The following is a 22,074-nucleotide window of genomic DNA, read 5'->3' as shown; positions in this document are numbered from 1 at the left end:
AAAAATTGTTAGAGCCGCGATACAATAACAATTCCCCCGATTTATCGTCAAAAATCGTAAATCGGGGGGGAGGAGGGCGGGAAAACCGGCACACCAAAACAACCCTAAAACCCACCCCGACCCTTTAAAACAAATCCCCCACCCTCCCGAACCCCCCCAAACTGTTTTAAATTACCTGGGGTCCAGTGGGGGGGGGGGGTCCCGGCGCGATCTCCCGCTCTCTGGCCACTGCTGCGTTAAGAGAAATGGCGCCGGTGGCCCTTTGCCCTTATCATATGACAGGGCAAAGGTACCGCCGGCACCATTTTGGTTCCTGTGACCCGACGTCACGAGTGCAGGAGATCGCTCCCGGACCCCCGCTGGACCCCCAGGGACTTTTGGCCAGCTTGGGGGGGCCTCCTGACCCCTACAAGACTTGCCAAAAGTCCAGCGGGGGACCGGGAGCGACCTTCTGCACTCGGGCCGTATTGCCAATATTCAAAATGGCGCCGGTGCTACCTTTGCCCTCACTATGTCGACATTAGGGATGTGATCACACGATTCACATCCCTAATGAAAACTATTGAATTGCCTCTATTGTGTGCATATTCATTGTGGATTTCCTAAAAAGCAGACCTGTGTAGCACTCGAGTACCAGAGTTGCCTACCCCTGGGTTAGACACTTTGAGGTTAATTCCACAGGAATTTAAATCAAAATATTTATGAAAATATTCTTACAATGCTCCACTTTCTGTTACTTAAATGAGATCATTTTTAGTGTCAGCTATAGACTATTTTCCTCCGTTACCTTGAGCTTTCTCATTTGATTATATTAAATTGATTGTTTCTTTTTACAATTTCTCTCTGTACCATCTGAGGCTGACCTGGCATTTTACAGATCCACTACTAGTGGTTCTCATCTCAGTCCTCAGAACACACCCAGCCAGTCAGTTTTCAGGATATCCATGATAAATCTGCATAAAATAAATTTGCATGCACAGACTGCATTGTATACCACTCTCTCTCATGCATATTCATTCTGGTAGGTTTTAAAACTCCTCCGTGAGCCAAAGCCAGGAGATACGTACGTGACTTGCCCTGGCACTCGCCACCCGGATTTTAAAACCCATGCAGGTACACACATTTCTCCCACTATGCGCATAAATCATAAAAATTAAAAAGGGGCAGAGCGTGGGCAGGTCGTGGGGTGGGCCGTGTTTGTAAACTGAAGTAAATGCCTATTTATACACACAAGCGTGTGCTGGGGTCCCCTACCTCGTAATTTTATTTCGGCTAGGGACAGCATATAAGTCATGTAAGAAAAAAATATAGGCTGGTCAGGAAGGTTTTAAGAGTCAGGGCTAATATGGTAAAAGGGAGGCAAATTAAATAGGGGGATTAGGAAGTCCTCCCCTTTATTGGGGAAAACAGGGAGTGAACTGAGAAAAATGGGCTATTGCATCAGCGTGCATAGCTACTAAAATTCCCTCCGCTTTCGCGCTTGAGGCGGCATTTGCGCGCACAGGCACACGCCGGTATAAAATCTGTGCACATATACCCTCGTATAGCCGATTTTATAACATGCGCGCATGTTATAAAATTGCCATGTCCATGTGCGCGCATCGGCACACGCGGTGCACATGTGCGCCTGCACGTGGGTCTTAAGATTCACCTCATTGTGAATATCCCAGCTTCTTGTGTCCCGAGGACTGGGTTAAGAAGCAAATCAGTGGACAGATGGAGAGAGGTAGGTGATGGTGCAGAGAAGTATCGGCCAACTGCCTCTCTTAATATGTGGTCTCAGGAACTGTGTGTAATGCACTCCTATTCATTCTGGCATTGAACCTCTTTTGAAGTAGGCATCTGCAGCAGTAACTGTCATGGCTGTAGCATTTAAATGCACCCAGGGTGCACTTATTTTGCATTTTGAAATGTAAATCGTTGTTATTCTCCCCATTAGTAATAAAGTCTAGACTGCTTTCCTTAAATAATATCCCATCCTACGTGAGCATTCTTAAGGGGCATATTTGCAAAAGAGTAACTACATTAACTTAACAAGGCGCCTAAATCACTAATTTTGTTGCATCATGGTTCATTTCCAGTTAACATAATTTCATACTTTTGCTTTAACCTTTAACTATAACACAGCCTGAATGTGTAAGGGTCAGATTGTAGGTAAACCAGTGGTGATAAGTATGGTTTTGCTAGCTGGATCACTGTAGTTATTCCCATTTGCAAACTGATCTGCTGATGAGCTATTTGGAGCAGCCAGGGTAGCAGTGGTGCAAAGAAGCAGATTAAGGAACGCTATCTGAGATGGAAACCCACTGAAACCAAATTCTCCTCATCACAGCACACTTGTCGCATCAGGGAAGGAAAACGTATCTGCACACATGTGCGGAGAAAAAAGGCAATCTGGAGCTATTCTGTTCAGCCTGATGGAAAGGAGTAAATCTCACCTGGCATGCAGACTTACTAAGGTCAATCCACAGCTTTTGTCTACGTAACCTTCCTTCACAGAAAGTCAAAATATTCTGGGTGATGAAAATCCTATATGGAGTCAGTCCTGTTTTGTTTTCTTTAGCCATGTACACTGAAGTTGCTCATATAAAACTGTTTTATGTGTAAAGTCTGAGGCTGACATGCTGGTCAGTGGATAGCTAGAGACAGGCGATAGCACGCAGAGCAGTTTCAGGCATAGTGTTCCTGAAACATGGGGTCAGATTTAAGCCTTGAGGAAAACAGGGCCAGTCCAGTAGCAGCGATATGTATTCCCACATAGGGGGTCAAGGTTTGATTCCAAGGTGAGGTCTTTTGTTCATCAGGTCAGTTAGGGCTGGAGATACCATGGAGGCAGTGCTCACAATGTGGTTCAAATTATTAAATCCCACTGGCATGTTTTAACATTCCATCGAGTTTTTGATGCTTTGCCGAAATTTGCGTTTTCCCGTGCTCAAAACATCAGGGACCTTGTGGTGAAATCTGCATTTGATTCCTCTCAATTTCTAGGAATCAATTTCTAGGGGAGGGGGCCACCAAGCTTGTGGGAAATGTGATTTTTGCATACAAACAATGGTTGGCAAACAATGGACTTCCCCCACCAAAAATGTTACCATCAAACTTACAGCCACGACCTCATGTGAGACTGAATGTGTGGTGTACATTATACAATGTCCTTGTGACCTTGTATATGTGGGACGAACAAAAAGAAAGATAAGAACAAGGCTCATTGAACATCGCAGCTGTATCAAGAATTGCAAGGTCACAGCTCCCCAAGTACAACATTGCATGTCAGCCAAACACGATTTTGTGGATCTAAAACGGTCCATCATTGAGAAACTGTATCCATATATACGGGGGGGGGGGGGGGGGGGGGTGATGTCCAACAACGTCTTAATCAACGTGAACAATACTGGATTTTTACCTTACAGACAGTTGATCCGGGGTGGACTCAACGAGAAAATCAACTGGTACACTTTAACATAGTTGATGATCTGTTTAAGATGCTGAGGAATGTTGAATTTTCTAATACAGGAATATATATATATTCCCCTGAACTATTTAGAAGATATTGGTAGTTTGAGGTCAAAATTCTCATACAATGATTGAAAGCCTAAGTAAGAGATTGTGAGATTGAATTTTCATAATGTTTCGTCACATAGCCGACCTCATAGAGGACTTCAAATACCAAATGGAGGATTTTAACCTTAAGCAGATGACCTGGTAGAGGACACATAGTCGACCTGATAGAAGACTTCAAATACAAATTGGAGGATCATAGTTGATGGTCTGTTTTAGACGCTGAGGAATGTTGAATTTTCTAACACAGGAATATATATATATTCCCCTGGACTATTTAGAAGATATCGGTGGTTTGATGTCAAATTTCTTATACAATGATTGAATATCTGAAAGCAATATCATGTGCCTATGTAAGAGATTGTGAGATTTAATTTTCATAAAGTTTCGCCACATAGCCGACCTGATAGAGGACTTCAAAGATCGGATACAGGATTTTAACCTGAAGCAGATGACCTGGCAGAGGACCTGATAGAAGACTTCAAATACAAAATGGAAGATTTTAACGTGAAGTAGACGACCTGTCAGAGGACTTTCTACCCGCCCTCAATACGGATTGACGTACCTTTGACGTCATATCCATAGGAAATAGATATATACCCTGCAGTTCTGCCATTTTAAATTAAGCGGGTCTGAAAACGGACCGCCAAAGAATGTTTGTGATAAAGAAACGCCAGTTTGTTTACCGTTGTGGGAATGAATTCTAGAAGCTCTATTCCGAAGGATTTAGAAGACTTGACCCCTGAAGCAGGACCTCGGTGGTCCGAAACGTGATCACGTCGGGATTTCAGCCTTGATCCCGGTTTGAAGCTAAGTACTGCAATTTTTGCGTATGATTTTTCATCTAAACAAAAGCTTTTCCGTGGCTTTGTTTTGAACTTATAGGTTTATCTTCCCGTGGCAATATAATTTTTGAGAGATTTCAATATTATTAATAAAGTAATGTGACCTCTCCTATGTTGGGTCTGATTGCTATACAGATTCCGTTGGTAGTGGTCTACATAATTTGTTCTTACAGCAATTGCACTTTTGTATATGGCGTATTGAATTTTGAAAAATTAACCCGAAACCTTGTTTTATTGTTGTGTAACTTTAAACTTCTCCAGGTATATTCAGTGGCACCTAGACAGGCTTTTCTGTGTTTGGGCTGCTGAGAGAGAGAGAGACTGACTCTTTATTAGGCTCTCATATAAGTAAACTATTTATTCCACCGTAGGAGGGGCGACTAGTAACTCGAGGTGATGTTTTGGTGTAGGCCTGGGTTTTGGCAGGCAGTTTTACATGCACAGTCAGAGGTACGAACAGCACAGTAACATCAGCGAAGATTTGATATGATTTGGAATGATGAAAGGTACACAAAAATGAGATTTGTACATTATACTCTCGACCTAGCTTGACAGCAGCTAGAGAGTGCATCAAACTAGGACGAGAGCATATTGTACAAATCTCATCTTTGTGCACCTCTCCTCACTCCAAATCACATCAAATATTCACTGATGTGTACTGTGCTGTTCGTGCCTTTGACTGTGCATGTAAAAGTGCCCCTCCAAACCTAGGCCACTACTAAAACCTCACCCTGAGTTACTGGTTGCCCCTCCTACATGATATAAAAAGTTGACTATGTGTGCCTCCTCAGAATCGATCTCTCTCTCTCTCATACCAGGAAAAAAGGTGTAGCTTTTTCTGGTGTTAAAACCCATGATAACATATGTTATGCAAAGCACCCCTCATTTTAATTAACTCCTCCCATTCAGGAAAAATTGTTTAATTTGCATACGCATCTTGTGGTGCGTTATTTATTATTAATGAATGATCCCTTTACTTAGCAGCTATGTCTGAAAATTGACTGCTTTATTTTAAATCTAGCAATTGGGATAAATTAGCTTTGATAAGTATCTATCTTTTGTTTATTACTCAATATAAGCAAAAATGCATTTCTGCTTTTTTCCTCCACTGTTACATGGCAAGCACATCCAGGCTTTCTAGTTTTTTGGTCAGCTGTGTGCTCTGCTTTTGTGGCAGAGGCGAGATTTACTGCTAGTGCATAACTTCTCGTTATGGATCTGTTCATAATTATTGTATAGGGATCTGCTTCCCCATAAGGTAGTATACTAGGTGTTCTAGGGCTGTCTTTTCATAGGTAGGGTTGGTGCTGCTTAAGTTCTGGGAGTTTGTGCTGTTTGATATGGCAGGTTTTCTACATAGGTTTCGAGTGACTTTTTTGCAGGGTTTTGTGTTTAATGGAGATAATCTTTGTGACTGTTACTAAAGTGCAACAGAATTTAAAATGTTTTTTGGTATGGGGAGTAGGAGGGAGATAAATGTAATACTATATATTATCTGGAACCTAAAGAATGAAAAAGTCCTAAAAGGTTCAATATCAAAAGATGTTACTCAGCTTGCTGAAATGAAATTACGTAAGTGTGACCTATGCATCATTATATTTTATTTATTTATTTATTTATTTATTTAACATTTTATATACCGAAGTTCTAGTAACAATGTTACTAATCACTTCGGTTTACATATAACATTGGAATGACTTAACATGTGTGTCTTACATAGAACAGGAAAATGAACTTGGAGAAAAAAATTGAAATAAATAACATTAAAACAACAATAAATCACAGCAATCTTATAGACAGGCGATTAGAATGAATCATTATATGCCCTTCATATCTCCAGGGACACTGATTGCAGCACACTATGAAATGTATCTAGCGTCATTAGTTTTAATCATTAGTCATATATTTTTTGCTTTTGAAATGCAAATAAAATAGTTAATACTTATCTCAATGTATGTAACTTCCTTAAATCTTCCTTAAGGTTCAAAGTGGAAAATCCCAAGCCTGACAGTGACTCAGTGTTTCGAAGAGCAGTATTACAATGCTGATTGTGTTTCCACAATTGTATGGTATCTGAACTGTTTCCTGTGCACACAACTGGCATCACAAGGTCAATCAGCATTCTTCTGCCTAACTTGCTTGCTTGATATTGGAGTAGTAAGGAGAAACGTTCCAGTTCAGCCTAGCCAGCTATTTCAGAAAATACTTTCAATCAATTCAGTATGGATGTCTTTTAATTAATAAATATATGTATTTCTTGTTTTGATTTTTGCAATCTACCCCCAAAAATCACAGATGCCACATTCAGAAATATATATATATATATATATATATATATATATATATATATATATATATATATATATATCATGTGTGTGTGTGTATATATATATATATATATATATATATATATCTTTTTTTTTTTTTGTTTAAAACTTATATTGAAAGTACATTCCAATGCAATTATTCATAAAGTACAATACATTGCTGAATAAATTGATATTAGATTGTCAACATTGTACTATAAAAGTCAGAGTACTTAAAACTATATGAATACCCAATTTCTGAAAATATTTTAATGGGATTTAACCTTGAGACAGGCAATACACAAACCTTGATTTTCTGTTTTTGGAAAGATGATACAATTTTATAATAACATACTCAGGACAAGAGTTTGTTTTTCACAAAAAATTTTCATTTACTGATATAAAATGAAACACTTTAAAGACTGCTGTGTTAATTCTATTATACATCTGAAAAAATAAACCACTTTACATACATACAGACAGTCCCCCCTAAGAAAAAAAATATACAAGACATTTGTCTCAAAGACCCTAAGTCAAACCTTTAAAAACAAACCAACAAAATATACTGCATTTCTGCCCCTATTCTATTACATTCAGAAGTGTGTAAAAAATTATGCATTAAAGTAAATCTTTGCACAGCAAAACTGAATGTTCTTCACTTTTGCCCAAATATTTTTTTTGCATGAAAAAAGGTGCCACTGGTTAGATCTCTCCAGAAACTGTGCCACTTACACAACTTAGGAATTTGCAGAATAAAGGCAAAACGCTTAGATAAAAGGCTCTCAATGCTTTATTTTAAAATAATTTTTGTGCAAGGCTTAATTTTTCTGAAAATGCTGAAATGCTTCCTGCAATATTCTGTGATTAGGCACACACACACACACATAAAGATGTGAATCAGAACCGGATTCGGTTCTGATTTCGGTTCCGATTCACATCGTGATTTTTTTTTCGTCCGGCCCTATCGGGTTTTTTTTATCGGCTGCGCCCGAGCCGATAAACAAAAAACCCATCCCAACCTTTTAAAACTAATCCCTTAGCTTCCCCCCCCCCAAACCTTTTACAGGTACCTGGTGGTCCAGTGGGGGTCCCGGGAGCGATCTCCCCCTCTTGGGCCGTCGGCTGCCACTAATCAAAATGGCACCGATGGCCCTTTGCCCTTACCATGTGACAGGGTATCCGTGCCACTGGCCGGCCCCTGTCACATGGTAGGAGCACTGGATGGCCCGTGCCATTTTTAAAGATGACGCCGGCCATCCAGTGCTCCCTCCATGTGACAGGGGCCGGCCAATGGCACGGATTCCCTGTCACATGGTAAGGGCAAAGGGCCATCGGTGCCATTTTGATTAGTGGCAGCCGACGGCCCAAGAGGGGGAGATCGCTCCCGGGACCCCCAGTGGACCACCAGGTACCTGTGAAAAGTTTTTGGGGGGGTCGGGAGGGTGGGGGAAGCTAAAGGATTCGTTTCAAAGGGTCGGGGTGGGTTTAGGGATTATGTTTGTGTGCCGTTTTTCCCGCCCTCCCCCAAAACGATAAGAGAACTCCACGAACAATATCGTGAGGTTTTCCTATCGGTTTCGGGGAGCCCCCGATTTCTGAAGATTTTGAAAATATCGTACGATATTTTCAATCGTCCGAAATACGATTCAGATCCCTACACACACATATGCATATGCATACCTCTCTGTACATACAGAGGTCCATATTCAGATCATTTGTTCAACCAAGGGGGTCATTTTCTAAGCCTATCGCATGCTATTTCATGGAGAGAAGATATGGGTTTACCCTGATCTATCTAGAATAACACAGGAAAGGAGAATAAAATTCTTGGGATTGAGACCTGACGTAGAAGCTAAGGGGGGTAAAATGCTTCTCAAATTTCCATGCAAATGTGAAGTAACTTATTTAAACAAAAAATATATTTTCTTTGAATTATCGCAGCTTCAAACATTCTTAGATTCGCATACCCAAGATGCTACTGCATTGGGTACGGACGTAGTTTAATATATATACCAGGTGGTGTCCTCTTATTTCAAGTATTTAATATGGGGAAAAATTGATCCCTCCTATTTTTCCTTTGTTTTCCGCTATGTTTACACCTACTCTCCCACTATTTCCTAGTAGGTTGCAGATATTAATGTTTACTTTGATTTGTATTTCCTGTAGAATATGTAGTAATCTGCATTTGAAAAAGTCTAATTGATTTGTATCTTGGAAAATGCACACATTTTTGTGGGGGCACAGGGGAAGGGAAGAAAGGTGGTGAGAATTTTGCCAACCCTTAAAGGTGGCCCACACACTCAACATGTAGGGCCTTTCTGAGTGTCTATAGCAAAAGTGTGAATCTCCCTATGTTGATCACATGCAGTCTTTTTTCTGTTGTGAAATGTGCCAGATGTGTACACTAATTTACAACAGAACACACAATCCTTGGAACACACCCAGCCAGTCAGAGCTCAAACTACCACGGCTTAGCTCAATCCCAACAGGTGAAGAGAGAGCATCCCAGAGCCCACATCTCATTGTGGTCATTACTGTACACTGTTCATAGCCCACTGTATAAGCAACGGCAAGGAAAATGGCGTATTACCTTCTGAAGGCCCTTTCACCGGTGAAAAGACTTTGGTGGGATCGACCAGGAGATACTGCCGAGCCCTGACTATGCCCAGAAAGCAGGCTGTCGGTTTCACAGTGATGCCCACCTTCATTCTCCGATCGCTGGTTTGGGCTTTCTAGAAACTCCCCATCATTCCAGGCACCCACCGTACCATCCATAGTCTGATATCTCAGCTCAATGGTAATGCTGGTCTGGGGAAAAAAAATACACAGAAAGGCAAGAAGAAATGAAGGATACCAGCAAAATAAACTGTCATATGTTTTGCGCAATGCTTTTGGTTCCCTCTGGGGACTGTCCTCAAGGTTGCAGAGCATGTGAAAACTGTGCTGTTTATACAGGCAGTGTCCGCACTGCTCAAACATGAAATCACCACCCCCTCGGTACTCTTTCTGCATCTCAATGCAATGAAAAATAAACACCCTGGCATTATTTTATCACCGTTAATAACACTGGGCAACAAATTTTCACAAAAGTCATGTTACGGAAATGAAATTAGTTAATTCTTATACATTTCCATGTGCTAAACATGAATGTGACTGTGAAAATGCAAAATTGGCTCTAGTTTTTTTGTAATATGCAATAATATAATTACATCTTGACTTGTATGCCAATAGTAGGAGACCTACGGTTAATACCGTTTGAAAAATGAAGTCAGACTACGTCTTAGATTTCTTTGCTTGTCTCTTGTACACCTGTTCGGGAGCATCTCTGCAGAGTGTCCAGCAGTAGTCAGCCAGCATGAATATTTCAAATGCTCACCCTTTCTGACTGGGCTTCATATAGTACACTGCTGACATCAGCTTACTCAGCAGCAGCATGGCAGTAGAACTGCATTGCATCAGAAAATGATGTAATAAACTCTGGATGATGTGTGCATGATAGTATTATGCAATATTACATCATTCTGGGCTTCTTTACAGTCCTACTGGATAAATTTACACGACTAAACATAGAAAGTGAACTATATTAAATATCTTCAAAACGAGAGCCAATAAAAACTTTTCATGGTCATATTCGCGTTCAGCACATCAAGATACTACAGAGTAGGACCTTTTTAGGTCAGTAACACTTTCATTGTTGCCCAGTGTAATCAGACTAGTTTACAGATCTTATTATTTCCTGATCAGCAGAGGAACCCACCATTGATCCCCACCAGAGCTGTCTCTCCTGAATCAGTGCCTTGGCCACTCCCCCTTTCAAGTTCTACACAACATTTGCAATAAAAGAGAAAAGTATTTATCACAGTTTTATATGCAGGGACGTCTAGGTCCCCACTCACTGTCGTTTGTCTCTAGTTCCAGTCATGGGTTAGGATTTAGGGCGAGAGACGATACAGGAATGGCAGGCTATCCCTGACAAGCACCTCCAGTCAGGCTGCTAGGCTCGGTCCAGCCAGTTTGCATAAAAGCAAGCAGGGCGGGAAAGGCAGAGTGGCAGGTTTTGGTTAGAGCTGAGGAGGAAGGAGACGTCTGGAGTGACTCCCTGCTTTAGGCCCCCCACAGCCTGATATGAGGGAGAGAGGAGAATCCCTGGCCCAGTACCGAATTGGTCTGGCAGGGGTTGTCTCAGGAGTTGGAGAAGAATTTGGGCGAGTCTGTTTTTCGTGAAGAGTCTTCATTTTTGTGTGACTTGTGATCCCGTCTTTGGGAGGATTCCTCCCCGCCTGATGGAGGTCAGGGAAAAGAGCTGAGCTTCCCTGCCTGAACTACAAGGAGGGACAGCGCTACCTTACCGTCAGGGAATTGAGAGACATTCCTGAGAAGATTGGGTTCCTGGTTCTTTGGGAAGAATTTTTTTCACCATTTCTACCCCGTGAGAAGGAGCAAAGACTTTCATTTTTTTTTGTTCTGATGGAATTTTCTCATCCACATCCCAGTCCCCTACCAGGAGCCTACCTTCTATCACTGGGCGTTTTAGGTCTTTCTCCTAGTGCCTGCCACCTGAAGGGGGATCCACTCAGAGGAGCAGGATTGAGGTAATCAGTGCTACTGAATAGTTTTTATGTGAAGATCATGTGGAGCGTTGTTGTTGATCACTTTGTCTTAGAAGATATTTTTGGATGCAGTAAACTTTTGTTGGAGCACCCTCCGAGTATGTCCAATGTCTTTTTGAAGGGTGAAGGGACCCTAAAGCTAGGACATCCTAATTTTGAGCACAACTGTGTGAGAAAGAGGCAGAGAGACTGTTTCCCACTGTGAGCTTTGGGCCTTGGAGGTTCATATTCCTTCCTCCGCCCCCACCAAAAAGCACCCTAGTACCTGGGGCTTGTGGACTGAGATACAGGGATAGAAATTGGCCCTGGGGAACCGTGTACCTCTTTATTCAGGACACTCACTAAAAAGGGGGCTACATATAAATATCAGTATTTCCATATTTTAAGAAAATTATCAATTGTAGTTAAGTCTCTAGTTCACTGACTTATCTAGGATTTCAACCAACCGCATATATAAAACTAGACTTCAACTCTATTACTGAGTTGCCAGTACTGGGCTCACTTTTATGGCTCTTAACAAAATAAAGGTTCTCATCTTAGTAAGGTGCAATTATAAACCATATAATAAGAAGATAAGAACTGCTATATTATATATACAATCTGCTAGTGTTTGTGTGCTGGTTACTCTGTTAGTCACCTTCAAAAATGCCTTTTTCCCAGGACTCTTTGGGACTTCTGATGACTGATGAATAGTGCTTAAGATCACCTAATGATTTCTCACCCAAATCTGGCCCATGGGAGTTGGCAGAGAAAGGGGAGGAAATTCATTTTGGTGTTTACTGCAGATCTGGGCGTGGCAAAGAGCATGCACTAATGTGGATTAACATGTGCTCAATGAAATAATGCCCACAGTATGCAGAAAAGCAAAACAGTGCACACTCAAGTGAAACAATGGCCACACAGAGCTATTTACCTGGGTAAGCGCCAGATTACCTGAATAAACTGGCTGGTTGAAACTGCCCACCCTCGATGTGGGTTAAACTACCCAGCTCGCTGTAAAATGCATGTGGTTTTACCAGCAATGCGCGGAGGAGTTCCTGGGGGTGGGCTTAGGTCGAGGGAGGTATCAATGCACATAATTTTTCATTTTCGAAATTGTGCATGTTTTTCTGCGGGGTAAAGGTACCCACGGAAAAAGCAGATGCAAATCTCCGCAGGTACTTTTTCCTCAGGCAACTTTCCAAGGGAAAACTGGTGCACAGTCCACAAGTAAAAAAATCTGTGACCTTTGCACCAAAATAGGCAGCTCTGAAAATTGCCCCCAATCGCATTAAAGCACATGAGAGCAAGCAAAAGCAAAATGCCATGCCATGAGAGCAAACAGCGCCCATGTGAGCAAGCCAGAGAGAGAGAGGTTATGTGGAGCAGAGCGTGTGTGAGTAATTCTATTGTAATTCGCTTAGGGAACATTTGTAATTAAATGAACCATAAACTGAAGTAAATAAATAAAATAGTAAGTGAGTGGGTGTGTGTTTGTGTGCATATGTGTCTGAGAAATATGAGTGCCTGTGACATAATTATTGTCCGTGAACAAGAGCTCAAGTGTCTCAGGGACAGACTGTGTGTATGACAGAGAGAGGGAGTCTCTCTGCTAGCAGTGTGGTATAGCTGAATTGGCTGACAGCAGACCATAGGTTGTCTAGTTCAGCTTTCTTTTAATTGCTTAGAGCCTTAGAAGCTATACCTGCATGGTGATGCAGAGGAAGGTAACCCACACTAGTCATCTGCACCTAGTGCAGAAGCACTCTGATTCTCAGCCTTGCATTTTGGATTCCTTTATCTATAGCACTAGCCCCTCTGAATACTGAATTTCTGGAGCCAGGGTTGTAAGGAATAAAAACAAGGATTTTGCATAGTAACGGCTGGGGGGGAGGGGGGGGGAAGGAAGGGAATCTCTTTGTTTTAGCAAAATGCAGCTTTTTCAGATACTGAATATCTGCAGCAGAGGGGAAGCTGAGGCATGTGCGTGACTGCGTGTGGGGTTCTGATGGTCAGCTCAGAGGAATCTCATTTGCAGGTAGGCTAATTAAATCCTGCACAGCTTTGCTTCAGCCCTGACTGAATTGACAGAGCAGCGTTCCCATTTCTCTGGAGCTCAGTGGCAGTGCAGCTCAGCATGTAGTAGGACTGACACCGAGATCTCAGTGCAGGAAAACGAGAAACGTCCCTTGGTTAACGAGCTGGCAGGCTTGTTTGCAGCTGGGGTGGCTTTAATGCACCTGTTGTATTTATTAAATGCACATCTGCCATTCTTGACCTCACATTAGAAAATGATACAACAATGGAGTTTCACACCTTGGGCTTGATTCCTTCTACACACAGGGAATGGGATAAAAGCCTTTAGTGATTTAGTCCTTACAACCAATGGCTTCTCCTCCTGCAGCCGACCCTGGTAGGTAGACTACTATCATTTACATTCTTAGAGAGCCAGATCTGTCTAGCTTGAACACACAGGGGTCGATTTTAAAACGTCCGTGTGCGCGCAGTTCCTGCCCTACCTAACCTTCCTCCTGTTTCCCCTCTCCACCCTGATCCCTAACCCCTTCCTAGTTTGTTTTTTTTTTGTTTTAATACTTACTGCTCCTTGAGAGCAGAAGTAAACTCTGCGTGACAGCCAGCTGCTGGCATGTGCTTCCCTGGGACAGCATCTAATGGCGCTGACCCGGCCCGCCCCGCCGCACCCAGACTCCGACCCCGGCCCACCCCTTTTTGTTGGCCCGGCACTTCTGTGCATATTGGGGGTTTTGCACGTGACCGGGCCCTTTCAAAAATACGCGCAGGGCACGCAAGGCCTGGCCACGTGCGTAACCCCCAAATTTTACCTGCACAGGGCTTTTAAAATTCGGGCAACAGGTTTTTCCAGCCGCATTGCCAGAACACCTCTTACCATCTCAAGAGGTTGCCTCAGCGGGCCTAGAAATAGAGTTCAAAAAGACAATGAGTAGCTCTCCATGCACATGAATATTTCACATGTTTGGGGAAGGATTGCAATATTGGGGAAGAATTTATGGAGCACCATTGTCTGTTCTGTCCACTGATGTTGCTATGGATACCAAGCTGAAGAATAGACACCTAGTATTGCATATGTATAACTCCAGTTCCTTGCTGAATGATCTGCAGTCTTAATTCTTCATCTTTCAAATTCTGTAGCACAAAGTACGATGCTATATATTATGGAGCATCTTTAACGGGGTAGTTGTTAAGACTGTCTACTCTGGGACAAAGTTCACAGGCACTTTTTATCCATGGACTATGCCTCAAGTTTCAAAGAGAAAATCCACATTTACTTTTGCCTGGAAACTTGCAGGGCCCGCAGGCAGAAAATAACAACAGACTTGAAAATACAATCCATGTGCGTTACTTTCTGCTGCCCACTCAAAACTCACCTCCAAGGACACCTCTCTTAAATGTGGCTAAACATGCGTGCATTGTGAAAAACTGCACATACGTTCAGATGACCCAACTAGTTATCCAGCTAATTAGCTTAGGTATATTCAGCGGCATGGTCACACCGCTGAATATACTCAGCCACCTTAAAGTTAACCAAATATGTTTATCCGACTAACTCTAGGACAAGTCAGCGACACGACTAGAGTTAACCATATAAGTTAACTAGTTAACTCTGACTATCGGAGTTAGCCGTTTAACTTATATGGCTAACTCTGATCCTCCCCAAAACTCCTCCTGCCTGCCTCCAAAACAACCCCACTTAACTGGCTGAATTCTAATCAGATAAGTCTTTAGCTATGCCAGTTAGCTATTTAGTTGGATAACTTTTCAGTTATCCATCTAAATAGCTTTTGAATATTGACCTCACAATTTAATGGTGATGAGTCAGATGATCTGAAACAAAACATACTGATCCTGGATGACATAATAGGTCTGACTGGTAAACTAAAATGCAGCAAATCACCTGGACCAGATGGTTAACATCCCAGAGTTCTGAAAGAACTCAAAATTGAAATTAAAGATCTATTACTAGTAATTTGTTATCTATCATTATTGTCTATTGTGATCCAATCTTTAAAAAGAGCTCCAGGGAGAAGTCACATAACAATGTGAATATGGCTAGATGTAAGCTGCCCTAGTCTGGGGTCTATCTACCTTAATCTGCCTCCTTACTGCAGTGTTTCCAGCTCCCTCAGACACATTTGATATTGTTAACCTGGCAACTATTGTTACATGATCTTAGAATTGAGCTCTTGCTCAACTAAAAAGGATAAAGATAAGGATAAAGGCCTTCAGAAGGACTCTAAAATGGTGGCTGCATCCCTTAGTGAAGACCAGAAGTCCGTGGCTGCTATGACGATGGTAAAGGCTCTTGAGGATAAATTTGACAAGGTTTATGGTAACCTGGGAAAAGATACTATTGCGATCATAGAATTCAGGAGTTTCTGAAGCAGAATAGAGAATCTCGAATATACAAGATGATGTGCATATGCTGGACGAGAACTTTACCTATAAATCCCACCTCAACACATATAGATTAGCCTCAACACATATAGATTAGCCATCCTAATAGCCTAATTAGCCAAAAAAGACTTCTTTGCAAAAAAAATCCACAACTTCGCACTCGACTCCAAAGCCTTATTCTCATTTGTATCTTCCCTAACAAAACCCTCTCCACCTATCATCCCGGACGAACAAGCAGCCAACAAAGCCTCGGAACTAGCAATCTACTTTGATAAAAAGATCACCAACCTCCTCAAGCCAATCTCCACCCAACAGCCAACAGCAACGCACCCTAGCATCTCATCACATAACAAAGAATGCAGCTTATCATCGTTCGAGACCCCATCATCATTGGAAATCGAAATTATTCTCAATAAGCTCAAACCCTCTTCTCATCCACTGGATACCATACCCTCCAATCTTCTGCTATCGACTCCTAACACCATTTCTAAAGCATTAGCAGACATCATCAACTGCTCCTTAACTCAAGGAAAGGTCCCAGATCAACTCAAAATAGCCATTCTGAAACCCTTACTAAAAAAACCTCACCTTTCAACGGCTGACCCAGTAAACTTCCGCCCTATCGCTAACCTTCCCCTGATCTCAAGAGTGATGGAAAGATTCGTCAACAAGCAACTGTCGGAGTACCTGGAGGAGAACAACATACTCTCCCCTTTCCAATTCGGCTTCAGGAAATCGCAAAACACAGAAGCATTACTTGCATCGTTATCTGACACCATCTTCCTCAATCTTGAAAGAAAACAACCATACCTTCTCGCTCTTCTCGACCTATCCGCCACATTCGACACAGTCAATCATGCCATCCTTCTCGAGCGGCTATCCGATATAGGAATTCAAGGAGAAGCTCATAGCTGGTTTCAATCGTTCCTGGAGAATAGATTCTATAAATCAAGATCAATAATGAAGAATCGCCTCCTATTAAATCAACACGAGGAGTACCACAAGGATCATCTCTCTCCCCTACGCTATTTAATATTTACCTGCTTCCACTCTGCCACCTACTCTCCAGCCTCAAGCTAAAACATTATATTTTCGCTGATGACATTCAGATACTCCTTCCCATCACAGAATCACTGCAAAAAACTTGGGCACATTGGAATAATTGCTTACAATCTATCAATACTCTGCTATCCAGCCTGAACCTCATACTTAATTCAAATAAAACAGAAATCCTCATCATCTCGCCAGACGAAAACCATACTCTCATCAACTCCCAAAGCGCAACACAATTCGCAAAATTATCTATTAACCACTCCCCTTCCGTCAGAGACTTAGGGGTGCATCTCGACAATAAATTCAACCTTAAATCCTTCGTTATCAACACTACTAAAGAATGCTATTTCAAACTTCAAGTGCTAAAAAATCTGAAACCACTCCTCCACTTCAGTGACTTCCGTCTAGTAGTCCAGTCTTTAATTCTGTCTAAGTTAGACTACTGCAACTCTCTACTGCTAGGTCTTCCGGTCTTATCTACAAAACCCCTACAGATGGTGCAGAACGCTGCGGCGAGGTTACTCACCAACACAAATAAAAGAGCCCACATCACACCAATTCTTCACAGCCTTCACTGGCTTCCTATAAAAGCCAGAATTACCTTCAAGACATTATCAATGATCCACAAGGACATTATGGGCATCGCCCACCTAAATCTAAACTCGCAACTCCGCCCTCACACATCACAAAGACCTATCAGATACAATTACAAAGGTTCCTTATATGCTTCCCCGATCAAAACTTCACTAACAAAAAGAGCACTCTCCACAGCCGGGCCCACCCTCTGGAACTCATTACCGCCGGATCTACGCCAAGAGACATGTCATCTAACTTTTAAGAAAAACCTAAAAACGTGGCTCTTCCGGCAAGCCTATCCAGAATCGCAGGAACACTCCGACACCGGTCAAAGAGCAAAATAGTCCACTATAAGTTCCACGACTGCCCATACCCCCTCAAGGCCCTATTACGCCTGATCTGGACAGCCCACTTGTTTTGAAAAGACTCCTTTGTTGATGCATTAGTTCTCTAGCTCATGCATTACTCATGTTTTTTGCCCTCAACACTGTTCTCTGTTACCTGTATATCCCTATTTAGCCTACCCTCTTTTTAGCTATTCCCTACATTTATTCATGTTATTTTGACGAGTTATTGTTGTCTATTTAATATTTAATATTTATGTTCTTATGTTCAGAAACTCTGTTTAATGTAACGCTTTAACTGCGACAGTTTTGTTCTATGGAAACCGACCTGATTTGATATTTGTATTGAGAATGTCGGTATATAAAAATCCTAAATAAATAAATAAATAATGAAAACCTCTTTGCATACCTGCAAATAAAATTGGAGAACAGGGCAAGGTGTAATAACTTCTGTTTTGCTGGCCTCCTGGAGACCCTTATCAAAAGAGAATTCTGGGCTTCTTGGAGAAATGGACACTATGTGAGCTGGGCCTTGGGGAGGCCTGCTCCAGCTTTATGATTGAGTGCATACTCAGAGTAGGCCCAAAGAAAGCCCTGTATGTAAAGCCATGAGTGGTGATACCTTGGGTTTTTCACTTCACCTATAAATCTGCTATTTCACAAGTACTCCATTCTGGTAAGCAACTACTCTATGAGATTAAAAATACACTTGCATTTCAAGACTACTCACTGAGACTGTCAACCTTCCCTGTGAGTTTTCTCCAATATGCTCTCTACTCTATCCGATGCTCAATACTGTACTCTGCGAAATTATGTGTTTTTTACAATGGGGAAATTAAGTGGTTTGTGTCAGTTGCTGAGGCAAAGGACTTTCTGTTAGGGATGTGCAGCAGGGACAGATACTTTTGATTCGGTATTCGAATTCGTCAGGACCCAAATCCGTTACATACGTTTTCGGGAGACCCCGATTCATCCATTAGTTACATATGGTATTCATTTCCGAAAAACCCCATTCCAACCCTTTAAATTTAATTAACTACAACCCCCCCCCCCTCCTGACCCCCCCCCCCCAAGACTTGCCAAAAGTCCCTGGTGGTCCAGCGGGAGTCCTGGAGCATTCTCCTGCACTTGGGCCATCGGCTGCTGGTATTCAAAATGGCGCTGATAGCCTTTGCCCTTACTATGTCACAGGGGCTATCGGTGCATTGGTCGGCCCCTGTCACATGGTAGGAGCACAAGATGGTGCCGTCCATCCATTGCTCCTACCATGTGACAGGGGCCGACCAATGGCACCGGTAGCCCCTGTGACATAGTAAGGGCAAAGGCTATCGGCGCCATTTTGAATACCAGCAGCGGATGGCCCGAGTGCAGGAGATCGCTCCAGGACCCCCGCTGGACCACCAGGGACTTTTTGCAAGTCTTTGGGGGGGGGGGGTTTAGGAGGTTGGGGGTTTTATTTGTCAGTGATACGTTGCATTCGTGGGGGTTCGCCATACGTTTCGGAACCCCACGAATGCAACGAATAGGGACCTATAAGTTGCGGATTGCGCATTCATTCAAAATTAATGCACATTTCTACTTTCTGTGGGCTTTAAATAATAAACAGAGGGAACCTACCAAAGGCTAATCCTGTGAAGCTGCACTTTTGAAAAATCCCTGCTGCTCTGTAAGTGATCATTTAAGGCGTATTGCTGTTTACCAGACTAGTTTGCACTCTGACCCACAGTTTTGAGGCAATTATGGAAACTATGAGGGCCGCTGGTACAATTTCTGATGCCTGATCCTTATCGTGGCCCCTGGCATAATTGTCTTAATGTAACACTGAGCAGAGGGAGCTAGACACAGCAATAATGTCTTTTTTTCAGACTTTGGTTTGCTTTTGTTACTATCGACAACTCTTTTTTTTTTAATGTATTAAGCTCTGGGGTATTGCCTTTGATCTGAATGTGTGACTCTGCTAAAGATGTTGCTCAGAGCATGAACACTTACTTCCCACTGCTCACAGCAGAATCGTGCAGCGGGTAGAGAGCACATCATTAGATGGCTGAAGCTCCATAAGCCCATTGTTTACTACATCTGACTGCAATCTAATGCTCATCTGCATCTCCTACTGAGTTATTTTTTCCACTGGAAATTAGCTTTGGATTGGCAGGAAAATTTACACATTTGTAGCCTGGTTTATTTACTCTCATGGTGAAACAGTGATCTCCAGTCTTATGTAAACTTTTTCTCCTATGTGTATGGGTAGAGCGTAAAGAGAGCTAATTATAGGTTTATCTTTAGTTCATGTTTGTATTTATTTTTTAATGTTGTCTCTTCTGGTCCCCTTTGGGTTATCATTTTGGGATTGGATCTGCAAGTAGTATGAGGTGTATGATCTACTTTCTTACTTTTTTGTGCCTTTTTTTTGTTTACAGTTTCATTAAAGGGGGGAGTTATTTTGGTTTGGAGTTTGCAGGCTAGCAATTAGGGGGGTTTAAGGTGGAAAGATATTATAGGTTGGGGGGATGGGTAAGGGTAGGTAGCTACCTTGGTGTTGATCATAATTTGACTCCTCTAGGAAGAGGAAGGAAGAGAGGGTTTGTAGAAAAGGAACAGGAGAATTGAGGAATTTAGATGGGAGAGGAGGGATTAGTTCAGATGGGATGAAGGGGTGTGGGGTAAAAGGATTCTTTCTTAATTTTTCATTCATCTGGGTTGCCTTAATCTACAAAAAAGGAGATAGAGCAGCTTTTAAACTAGAACAAAGGGGAAAGCCGACAGTCGCTCAGCAGCGCATGGTTCGGAGAGAGGTATCTTTAAAGGATACTAATGATGCATTAGGATTAGGGTATCCCGACAGTGAGGTTCCAATAATTAGAAAAGTAGTCCAAGTGCCTGTAACTAAAAACTCACCTGAGCTAAAAAATTCTAACTTATCCCTATCAATTAAAAAGCAGAATGAAAATACAAACAAAAAACAAACTTTGAAATGTTTGTATGCTAATGCCAGAAGTCTAAGAAGTAAGATGGGAGAATTAGAATGTATAGCAGTGAATGATGACATAGACTTAATTGGCATCTCAGAGACATGGTGGAAAGAGGATAACCAATGGGACAGTGCTATACCGGGGTACAAATTATATCGCAATGACAGAGAGGAGCACTCGGGAGGAGGTGTGGCGCTTTATGTCCGGGATGGCATAGAGTCCAACAGGATAAACATCCTGCATGAGACTAAATACAAAATTGAATCTTTATGGGTAGAAATCCCTTGTGTGTCGGGGAAGACTATAGTGATAGGGGTATACTACCGTCCACTTGGTCAAGATGGTGAGACGGACAGTGAAATGCTAAGAGAAATTAGGGAAGCTAACCAAATTGGTAGTGCAGTAATAATGGGAGACTTCAATTACCCCAATATTGACTGGGTAAATGTATCATCGGGTCACGCTAGAGAGATAACATTCCTGGATGGAATAAATGATAGCTTTATTTATTTATTTATTTATTTATTTATTTATTTAGCATTTTTTATATACCGAGGTATAGCATAGTTGCCTTCACTCCGGTTTACAAATAGAACAACTTGTTACATTGAAAGATTTTAAACTTTAAATTTAACAATAGTGGGAAATGGCACCAAAGAGAAGAGGTATAAACAAAAACATAGTGTACACAGGGTAGGTACACTGAATAGATAGACAGAGATCACTGAGTTCTTCATAAAAGGAGGCATCAGTAGCTTGAATCAGTAAAGATTGTCCAAGTGGAATAGTGAAAGTTGGCAGATTATGGGATTATAGTATAAAGTCATTGAGGGCTGTCCTTAAGAGTATGGTTGAGAAGCCAAGATTTTAGGTCTTTTTTGAAGGATTTTAAGTTTTCTTGCACGGTGAGGAAGTGGGGTAGCGAATTCCATAACTTTGGTCCGATGATGGAGAAGGCTCTGTTTCTGGTGGAGGATAGTTTGGCATTTATGGAGCAATTGGTTCAGGAACCGACGAGAGAGGGAGCAATTTTAGATCTAATTCTCAGTGGAGCACAGGACTTGGTGAGAGAGGTAACGGTGGTGGGGCCGAGTGGCAATAGTGATCATAATATGATCAAATTTGATTTAATGACTGGAAGAGGAACAGTGTGCAAATCCAAGGCTCTCGTGCTAAACTTTCAAAAGGGAAACTTTGATAAAATGAGAAAAATTGTTAGAAAAAAACTGAAAGGAGCAGCTACAAAAGTAAAAAATGTCCAAGAGGCGTGGTCATTGTTAAAAAATACCATTCTAGAAGCACAGTCCAGATGTATTCCACACATTAAGAAAGGTGGAAAGAAGGCAAAACGATTACCGGCATGGTTAAAAGGGGAGGTGAAAGAAGCTATTTTAGCCAAA

The 22,074-nt window shown here is 41.9% G+C and overlaps 1 protein-coding gene across 7 annotated transcripts in view; it reads right to left on the bottom strand.

Annotated features, from left to right (window-relative positions):
* OTOF (otoferlin) overlaps positions 1 to 22,074 on the bottom strand; it is a 773,648-nt gene that overhangs the window by 341,773 nt on the left and 409,801 nt on the right. For 6 of the 7 annotated variants that reach the window (XM_029596247.1, XM_029596250.1, XM_029596249.1 and 3 more), the window contains exon 5: positions 9,300 to 9,517. In XM_029596247.1, coding sequence (XP_029452107.1) covers positions 9,300 to 9,517 — 218 coding nt within the window. The remainder of the gene's footprint in view (positions 1 to 9,299; positions 9,518 to 22,074) is intronic. The other variant, XM_029596254.1, reaches the window with a different exon arrangement.

The sequence above is a fragment of the Rhinatrema bivittatum genome, chromosome 3, assembly GCF_901001135.1.
Source record: "Rhinatrema bivittatum chromosome 3, aRhiBiv1.1, whole genome shotgun sequence".
Lineage (NCBI taxonomy): Eukaryota > Metazoa > Chordata > Amphibia > Gymnophiona > Rhinatrematidae > Rhinatrema > Rhinatrema bivittatum.
The sequence above is the reverse complement of the archived record's forward strand: the minus strand, read 5'-3'. Positions and strand labels throughout refer to the sequence as shown.